This window comes from Trichoplusia ni, chromosome 3, assembly GCF_003590095.1.
Source record: "Trichoplusia ni isolate ovarian cell line Hi5 chromosome 3, tn1, whole genome shotgun sequence".
In the NCBI taxonomy this organism is placed as follows: domain Eukaryota; kingdom Metazoa; phylum Arthropoda; class Insecta; order Lepidoptera; family Noctuidae; genus Trichoplusia; species Trichoplusia ni.
In genome coordinates this window covers 2553125-2563972 of record NC_039480.1, presented here as the reverse complement: position 1 = coordinate 2563972, position 10848 = coordinate 2553125, and the positions used below count along the sequence as shown (strand labels likewise).

The following is a 10848-nucleotide window of genomic DNA, read 5'->3' as shown; positions in this document are numbered from 1 at the left end:
AATTATTATTCAAAACAGACGCCATTTTTACAGATTCATAGAACTAACATGGCGGTATCCTAACAGCTGATTACCATAGATTGTGATTTATAATCTTTTTTTATTGCTAAAGAAATAGAGTCCTACTTACGCAGTTGTACTTACTATTTATTTTATTTTCTTGATAATTAAAAGTAAAGACGTTAAATAAAAATGTTTATAATTCTTAATTATTCTAAGAAATTAATGACAAACAGTAAATCGTCGTGAGGAAACCTTATAACCAAATATTGGAATCTACATGTGCAAGCCAGAGCCCCGAATCTGCTATTTACAATGGCCAATGAATGAATGGCAATGGCATTAAGTTTGAAACTATTCCTATTCTCTTAAGCATTATGCGAACACAATAATTAGAAATTCATTTTGACCGTAAGTGTTTCGCCCTGTACTTATTTTATAATTATTGTGTTAATAAATGCTTAGAATAATACGAATAGCGCCAATTTCATCCATTTTTTATTAATTCAACGGCTTTTATAAATATCAGAATTTTGACGCTGGTGATCAATGCTCAATCTTAGTCTATATGGAAAGAGGCCTGTGCCCAGCTGTGGGACATTTATTAATACTACGTCACCTAAATACGGCTATCAAAAGACCGGTCAAGAGCGAGTCGGATTCACGAGACTGACGGTTTTTCAGCAATCTACCAACAGAACTACAAAATGCACCGAGGTTTTTGACAAAAATCTCTCAAGTAGCAATTAAAATATAGATATAATTATTATCTTTGTTGTATAAAATACAAAAGGTAAGTTTCAAACGTCGTGTGAGGTATGAAATCAAACACTTTATTACTGATTGACTGATTAGTTATCGAAGATCATATTTTATTGTATTTTTTTTATGACAGCTGTCAATACTGTAGGTTTTTAATTTAATAAAGGACCACGGAAACAGTTAAACTTATTTGTGGATCTAGTTATTTGACATATTGTGATAAACAGTGTAATGTTAATCTATACACAGTGATGCTTCTGTTGCTATATCATAGTTCTGTAAAAATTTTAAGGAACCTCGAGATTATTTCAAGGATTGTAAATCCATGTCAGAGGCTTACAGGTAACTTAACGTCTAAGCTAAAGTTAAACATGGTTTGTAAAAGCCATTTCCGAGCTCTACGGGCATTTACATTTTGCAGTAAAATAAAAGACATTTGGGGGGGGGGGTGACTTAATATTTGACACAACCGCCGGCCATTTGCAAATTTAATAACTTCTTTGAACGCCCACGCAAGGGGGCGCTTAAAATACCAAGATCATCTGTCTTTTCATTAGTATTATAATCTGAAATAAACACGCTGCTTACTTCATTAAACGGTCACCGATCCTTTAATAACTTACTTTAGAGTTGCTTAACCTGCAATCAAGTCAAAACCTAATAGATAAATCGTTATTTTCTTAGAAAAGAAAGATTCATAATTTCAAACGGATACAACGGAGGCAGTGTTAACGGATTTTACGTTACATCATTTTTTGTTTAGCTGTTATGTAGATAGATACCTGTTTCGCAATACAAAAAGTAGACAGAATTATTACTAGCTTATGTCTTGCCAGGCAAGTGTGCTTACGTCAAATCTTACAAGCTAAACTGAGACTACTTCTTGACAACCGATTTATCTATTATTTATATTATTATAATAAAATGGTTAGTTTTGTAACCTCTGGATTTGTTAACATATTTTGAAAATTATTTTTCTAAACAATTTTTCTAATGGTGACTGTAATAGGTTATTAATAAATCAGTATGAAATACATCGGAAAGAGATAATTTTATGATTAAGTACCAACGCCATTTTTAATCTGACTAGTTTTTTTTCCACAATTTTAGTAGGTTGGTAACTTGGTATCCGAAAATTCATTAAAATTCAAGTCACTGTCATTTGCATGCAATGGAAACAAAGTTTAATGCCTAGTACGTGTTTAAAAACTAGATATGCGACAAAACTTAGCTATTTTTAGACATTGCGTTTCTATCATTTTGAATTTAATTAGACTGATAAATAGATTCCACTACACAACCTTAAATTTTAGTAAACATTTATCAATACTTAGGTACATATATTTGAAAAATTCTTTGTTGTTACTTTTTGAAAATGAACTAAAAACAACAAAGATTAAATTTTAATGGTAGTTAAAATCAGACTGGCTTTCTAGTATTACTTATTTGTGTATTAAAAATAGTAATAATACGTATCCGGCATTGATCATCATTGTCAATTTACATAAGTTAGGTTGACTTATTTTAGGTAATTATTTTCCTTTAATTAATACTTAGTTATTGTTTAAAATTAATTAGGAATCTTGCAGTTATAAATATTCATAACAAAATTAATATATTGATAAAGTTTAAAAATGATTTAATAAGCATTATAATCGAAAACCTAAAACACAAATGTAAAAAATAAACTTATTCATTAAAAATGGTGGTCGAAAATGGCGTCTGCGAATCAGCTGATTATTAATTCGAATAACTGTTTTCTTGAATAATGCGGTTTATTTATTGAACTTGTACCTAAACCTGTGTTATTTTGTCGCCATCACAAAAGCGTAGCCCACCATATGATTGCTAAAGAATTTAAGGATAACACCAAAAACAAACTTGTTTTTGCGGCTGAGAAACTCGTAGCTAATACAAATTTGATCGCACCCCTTGTTTTTTGATTGCCAATAAGTTGGCGGGCTTTTGAGTTAGGTTACAAATTGTGTGATTTCCGATTTTGAACTCTGTCCGATTGGAACTAGGCTTAGTTTCATAAATGTGTCCCATCCTGCGACCATATGATTGTTACTTTGAATTTTGTCTATGTGTTGGTGTGAGATACTGGACTTTTGTGATGTGTTTTATGATTATCAACCTTATCTATAAGGTTTAAGTCACATATTCCCTCTTACCCCGTTTTTTGTATGTGTAAGAACAGGATTCGTTTCCCATATGATTTTTGTATGGCATTCCTTTCAAGGTTATGTCAACGTGAATTATACCCTAGTCTGTAAGCAATAAAGTTTTAATTAATATAAATCATGAGTAATATCCTCGATCTAGTTAGGAGGTACTTGGATACTCCAGTTGCCAACCTTAAAAAATAAATTTCGTACTTATTTTGTTTTGATTTAAAAAATAACAGCTGATTTTAGGTTATGACCGGAAATTGATTTGATAAAAAAATCGAGATGTTATCTATGATAATGTCAGAAATCTTCAAATATTAATGTCGTAATTATTTACTTTAAATATTCATATGTAATTTAATTATACGCTCGTTGTAATGTACAATTTAGTTTTAACTATAAATACCTTATCGTCATTTTTAAACAAGTTACAAATCTATGAGAAGATGACGATAAATTTAATAGTACCATGCTATGAAGGTTTTTAAGAACCATGCATAATTTAATGTAGATTAAAATTTTACTCATAATAAGGATTAATCATCATTATTACAAATTATGAGAAAGAATATACGAAATGTTTGTATTCTAAGGACGAGCTATTGAAACAAATGCTTAATCAATACCTGCATAGAGTTAGTAAATTAAAGGTACATAAATGTTTAGTAAGGTCTAGTAAGATATTAAAATTATTATTTTTAGAATTATTTAGGTAAAAGGAACAATTCACTGCATTTTAAAAGTTTAAAAAGATCTCTACATTTATCAAACATCTTTATCCAATTAAAATTTTGTAAATCATCCATAAACAAACAGAAATCCAAACAAAAATTACTAAACCAGTAGAATTCCAGAAAAAAGTGTTAAAAAGTTTTCGAAGTGTGGTATCACAAACGGTCGTTTCGCGCGCCCGCGGGAACCCAGGCTCGATCCCCACAGTCACCGCCCGTCGGCAGTCGTCGCCGGGATAGCGTCGCGAGCGGACCTGTGCACCCCAAAAATATACTGTGATAAAACTTTTCTAAGACTGATCGAATAATGAACTATTTGTGATTCTGTGCTATATAATTGTGACAAAATGTGGGGAGAGAGTAGCAAAAACTGTGAGGTTAACTGCCAGTGCTCTGGGTAAGTCAGCCATCATTTTTTTTTATCGTAATTTGTTATTCAACCCTTGTTGTTTTTAAAAGGGGTGGACGGAACTTCGTCATATAAAGTTTATTCGTCCTTAAAATTACGACGGAAAGAGAATTAAGTTTGCGCTACCCGTTGGTCAGATATTCAACTCTATTTACATTTAATAATCTGAATTACTGACTAAAATCTTTGATTGACTAACCAAGGGTATTATAATACTTTCAAGTAAATAAATCGAGTGTTTTCTTTCATATTTCTAACGTTTTTAGTCTTAAACTATTAAGCTTTGGAAAGCTATCACATATGCGCTGAAAATTTAACTTTAAACTTATGTCAATCGATTATTATCGTGCTAATATTGATGTGTTATAAAGCTCAATACATTTTAACAAAAAGCCTTCACGCATGTTAATTCTAAGCTTAAATCGTCGTTAAAAAGTAGAGATTGTCTCTGCTCTGCACTTTATGGTGAAATTCAAGGTCACACCTAACTAAACGTGACGTGTTACTTATATGTATAAATAACCGATTATAATCAGTCAATATTTATGCTAATTGCAAACCTCTGTGCTATTTGTCTTAATATGTGGTCGTTTACGAATTGATATGATCTGGCTTTAAAGAGGCGATGGCTGCCTTAGCGCCAACGTTTGTATTAAACTTAACCTATATTATAGAAGCTCAGAAAACAGTATAATTATATGTAATTATGTGAATATTATAAAGAGATAGTTTGTGACGTTGCAGGGGATAATCGGAATCCACTGGACTGACTTTGAAAATCGTTTTACAAATACTAGTCCACGTCATTTATGAGAGCCATAGGCAAAACTCTGTCCAACGAACGATGCCCTATAAGTTTTAAAATGTTTCGCAACATAACCTCCTTAGGTATATGAACGCAGTCACAGGTACAAGCTAGTGTTAATTTACACTACACCATGCCGTAGATAGCTGGTGTCATATTAACTACGACATGGGAAATTACTATGCCTCTGCTTATCACTAATTCCAAGAAAATGCAAGGAATAAAGCAACTGTTTAAGGTATAAATAGTATCTTTACACTTTTGAGAGAGCTTTAACTGAAATGCGACCGATATTTCGCCGTTTCTTCTCACGCAGCAAAAGCACTTAGGAAGCGGTGATGGGTGGCCGAAAATGGGAGCTGTCCAATGTAATTCGATCTTCCAAAAGTTCTGTACAATAGCTTCATTTGAATTAATGACGTTTTATTTAATACTTTGGTTGGAAACGTCGACAAATAACGACTTTAAACATCGGAATCGTATAAAAATAAAGTCGTGTTCAAACCAAGCGTATACACAAACGACCGCCGAATCAACATGTTTTATGAGTGCCATAGTATGAACGTAACTCTACACAGTTTATTGAGACAATGACTACACTTAGCCAAATAACGGATTGTCGGATAGATGTCAACGTAAAAGTAAATATTATGTATAAAAATAAAACAAAATCGTTTGTAAATGTAAAATATACCGTTTTTTATAACCTAAGATCGATTAATTGTAAAGTGGACAATCAGTATTTATAGTTAAGCGACTGCTATCCGGCTGTATAGCTTTTCACCACTAAGTTTTGTTATATTTTTTTTCTTAATAGCTAGGTACTTGAATTTATCTGTATAATAATTTAGTATCTTGAAATTAACAATTAGTATTTATTCTTAAGCGACTGCCTGGCTGTACAGCTTTTACCACGTAAGATTTATTATAAAAAAAAATATAGCTAGGTACTTGAATATCTCTGTAATAATTTAGTATCTTATCGATTCGATATAACTACATTATACATATAAGCTTTAAAAAACGTGTTAAAATGACATCATAGCTTAGCCTTGGAAATGTAAAGCGTTGTGTAGGTGACTGACCTTTTTTAGCGCGAATCTCTATGGTTCCGAAGTTGTTTGGCGCGAAAGTAGAACGAAAGTGAATTTTTAATTTCTCTTTTATTTGATCGATGTTATGACGGCAAAAAATGATGGGAAAAAAACTGGAATTTTGAAAATTTGTAGAGAAAAACTTCTAAATTGAAAATATATTATCATCAAATGTAAATGCTTGTGTAAGTTTATCTGTGTTACCTTTTAACGACTAGATAACTAAAACGAGTTCCACAAAATTTGGCATAATGATAGCTTGAACTCGGAGATAGGACATAGGTTCATTTTGATCGCGGTAAGTAACATCGAGAGTCGAGACAGGCGAAAACGCGGCCAAAAGCTAGTTCAATAAAATATGTATATCTTTACATCCACACTTCCTGTTTTCAATACACAAAAATAAGTTTTTATCTCAAAGGATATAACCGATAAGTTGTTTATATAGTCATCTCTCTCGCACTCGTCGCAATACGTATAGTAGACAGAGATAGCATGTATTTGCGTGTATGTCAATGGTTAATGTCATTTTTACGTTTTTTTCAAGTATATTTTTTATGTACATTGACTAAGAACTGTGTAGAAGAGATTCAGACAGGTATGGAAACAAACTAGTAGCCGATCTGAAGAATACACGGCAAAATGTCGTCAAGTAGACACGTGGAATTATATGTACGAAATAAATGAATTGACGACGAATAGACACTTCAGAACTTAGCTGAAGTGTTGACACAGCATTGCTTTAGACAGTAGACTTTAATGCCATCTTTTATGTTAAATACCAAGTTGAATTGCTTCGCCTTATTTGTAGATTTTTCGTTCATCTTTCGTTCTGTTATAAGGTCTAAAACACGTTGATCGCTAAACTTCATTATTAGTTGGTGAGTAACTACTAGAAGAATAAAAAAAAATTAAGCTTAGTTTAAAAACATTCAGTGCTTCTTAAATTAAATTCCAACAGTCCATAGACTGACAAAGATGGCGGCTATCAAACGCGGGGTAATCAACATTTTTTGTTAAACTTTTTCCCATTTTAAAACATTAAATTCTAAGGGTCAGGGTTTTCTTGAAACTCTTTATCTGTCACTTATCTGTTTTAATCTTTTATGGACCATAATTATTGTCGAGTGGTGTAGCTTTTTACATTTTTGTTTATGTTAACGATGTTTGGGTGATTGAGATGTCACAGAATACTTTTTGGGTAAAGTAGGTAAAATAGTTGTACAAACAACACGTAGGTAATTCTTTTGTTTTTCAACGACTCCCAGACTCTAAGGGATTAAATGCTTTTTCGCGGGGCTTTCACAAACATTCAAGTCACATGCATAAAGCTAAAATAATAATTCTACCAGCAGCTTTTCGCGCGAGAATGTTAAGTTATGGGGACTAGAGTTAGCCCTTCCTTGCATTTCCGCTATCGAATATAAAATATCTTCCAAATTAATGATTTTCTAACCTTAAAATAAACAAATATTGATGATATTAAACTGTATGTTTAAAAATGGCCGACAAATGGTCAGATTAGTAACGACCGTCGATCACAACTAGCACACTTAAGAAACCAACTCTCCTACAAATTCTTCCACTTTCACACACAAAAACTTCTTTCCACTCCTTGAATCCCACTTATGGGCGTCCACCATCATAGATAAGAACTCCTAATACCAAGAAACGAAACCATTTAACTTTTAAACCTTTTTGTTTCACAATCACTACCAGAATACAAACTTAACTTTGCTGCTGGTGTAAATCGGAACTAAATATATCTAACTAGCTTTTCGCCCGCGTCGATGTCGGTTATATCGCGTTTCCAAGAGAACTCTTCAAAAGTTCGGGATAAAAACTATCCTATGTTCTTTCTCAAGGTCAACTCTATCTCTGTACAAAATTTTATTAAAATCAGTTCAGTGGTTTAGACGTGAAAGCGTAACAGTCAGAGTTACTTTCAAATTTATAATATTAGTAAGGATACATTTTAAACTTCAGATGGTCGATTTTATATGGCTTGGCTGTGAGGCTAGTGGTGCCATCAACTGCAAATGTTAAGTTTGTGTACGCATTACTTGTAGCAACTTTTTAGATCTAGAAAACTAGCTAGAGCTGGGATTGTATGCGCTAAGATTTAGTTTTTCTAGATTCTATACCTGCTAATGACTAGATCTATCTGACTGGTGTGCTAATAATATAAATAGTAAGTTAATGTGTGTGTTTGTTACGTCTAGGTATATGAGTAAACCTATATAGACTGTTTTTAATCACCGACGCAATAAAAGATGGTGTTTTAATTTAACTGATATATCTTTTCTGTTTGTGGTATCGCATCTCTGAAACAGATTGACCAAAAGTCATTTACAAGACTGTGACGGTGATAAACACTCCTAAAATTCGGTTTCAATAGTTAAAAATGCTTTGTTATGTACTTGCCTTGGCCTGTGTTTTCTTGGAGAGCTGTAGTCGGGTACGAAAAAAGTTGTCTTACGAACTTAAATTACAGTTACATTACAGTTCTTAGTTAACTGATCTCTTTGAAGAGAGATAGTTACAGCTAGGCTAGTATTGGCGTTAGTAAATACATAGTATAAATAAGGGCTTAAGAGATACGCACGATTTTAAGTCACGATTTGTTTTCACGCTATCCTAGTAGGCAAAGTGTTGTTATTATAGTCCGATTTTTAATTCGAGGCAGTAAAATGACAATTGCAACTGTCATTTATACAAAAAAGGGTGACCCGCTACAATAGTGATGTTTGGAAATCTTACTACGACGATGACATTTAGTCATGCTTTATTTTATTTGTATCAAAAATTTACTATTTCTATTAATTGAGCTTTTATAATTGTAAGTTGATATTAAATTTGTTTTTCATCCAACCACTGCATAATGTCAGAATTCATCCAGTTTGGAGTTGGATGCGCTCGACTTTTCTTGCATGGTAAGGTGCTTCATCTTATACCAGCACCGCATTTGGCTTTAATTTTATAAATTTAAATTAATATTATTATTTTTTTTACATTTAAAAACAGTCACCGTCAGTCTTTTGATAAATTGTCGTAAATATATTTTTTTTATACAGAGCTAATTTGATATCTGAATAAAAAAATGTAAGCTCGACTAACTTTTGATTGTAATAAGTCGATTCTAACACATCACTATTTATTTGGAATTAAAAACCTGCCACACTGGAAATGTCATTTTACTGCCTCGAATTAAAAATCGGACTATAGAGATATGCAAGTGTTTTAGATAATTATGTAGTAACGACTAGCGAAGAAAAAATATGTAGAATCTTATGTTCGCTATAAGTGACTAAGAAACTAACCAAAAGTTGACAATCCCTGATTAATAAAACGAACATTAGAATTCAATTTTGGAATGTTAATAACATTCTAAACTCGGAAATGTTTCTTCAACTTTAAATTCTAAATTCAAAACAGTTTCTCTCATTTCACAACTTCTAAATTCAAACATTTTGACACCTCAATCAAACTTTTTAAATTGAGATTTAAAACCCTGGTTTTTTATCGATATAAACCTAAATATTGTACAGTTACAATTGAATGAAATTCTCCACACTTTTTACTAACTTCTAAGAGTTTAATACAAACCTCTTTACTAACGCTCTCGCTTTCGAGACAACTTTTGTTTTCGTGTGTACTCGGCCGTTACATCCTTCCGTTGACTGTCCCATTTTCGGTGCAATCATACAATTGGTTACGTGATACTATCAGGACACCGTTGTATATAGTTATTGTATCACTATGAACTATTTTGAAACAAATCGAAGCTATGTAAATTTTGTTTTGTAGAGTAGCAAAAGCAAGACATGTTACTATTAAATAAATAAAATATTGAAAAAAAAATTTTTGGACGTATGCCAATATAAAAATTCTCGATTCTCAGCAATAAACTCTAAAATCTCAAAATGAATATTCCAGTTCCAAGTCCACTCAAGACCTTTTAAATTACGAAATTCAAATATAGATTTCTCCCAATACGTTACGAAGTATCGAACACCAAACCAACGTATTCAAATTAAGAACTCTCATCTTCGGAACGTAAACTTTCAAACTCCGAATAGAACGTGTTCAATTCAAATTTAAAATCCCTCGGGACAGGTTGATAGAACTAGTTTCGAATTAGAAATTCTATGTACGTTATTATCTATGGATAGAACCGGTTTCCGAAATATACGATAGGGATGCGTTCCTCTATTCTTTTTTTTATTATAGAGGTGGGATACGGGCACATTGTTGTCTGTGTAGACCGCACCGTAAAAATATCCTTGTCTATGATGTGTTGTTTATGATTATTTTGTTTTTGAGCGGGGATTATGGGTCTTTATTGTGTAATTTATTAAATAAAACTTTATTTTAAGCTTCTGGATTGTTAAGCTACTTATTATTCAAAATGTTTTGTCTTAATCACCTTTTCTATTCATTTTGTTAAAACTGACGAAAATAAATTAATATTTCTAATTATGAGACTGGAGAACATCATTATTTTTATATATTCTTGGGTTAGATGTAACCAATATGATGAACCTATGCTTGTCCTACGCGGGAATCGAAGACTCGACACGTCACGTATCATTGGTTAGGCTTAATGACTTCAACTATTCGGCTTACGAAATTATTTTACGAATCTTACGACAAGCAAAGCCACAGCGAACGGCTAGTATAATAACATATAAACACATACATACACACATATATATACATAGACCCAGACACCATTACCAAGCGTCCACTTTTTATACTTACCTACGCCTCAAAGAAAAAAAAAGGATTGTCTATGCTTGAAAGTGACCAGTAATGGTATCCTTCGGACGTAAAGGAAATTACCTTGGTGTTGGTCTTTTAAAAAAAGTGAGATGAG

At 32.3% G+C, this 10848-nt stretch overlaps 1 protein-coding gene across 1 annotated transcript in view; it reads left to right on the top strand.

Annotated features, from left to right (window-relative positions):
- Positions 1–3822: 3822 nt before the first annotated feature.
- Positions 3823–10848, top strand: part of LOC113508870 (cdc25-like protein phosphatase twine) — a 32966-nt gene continuing 25940 nt past the window's right edge. Inside the window, exon 1 of the mRNA XM_026892024.1 lies at positions 3823–4061. Within this exon, the coding sequence (XP_026747825.1) occupies positions 4012–4061 (50 nt within the window). The 5' untranslated portion in view covers positions 3823–4011. The remainder of the gene's footprint in view (positions 4062–10848) is intronic.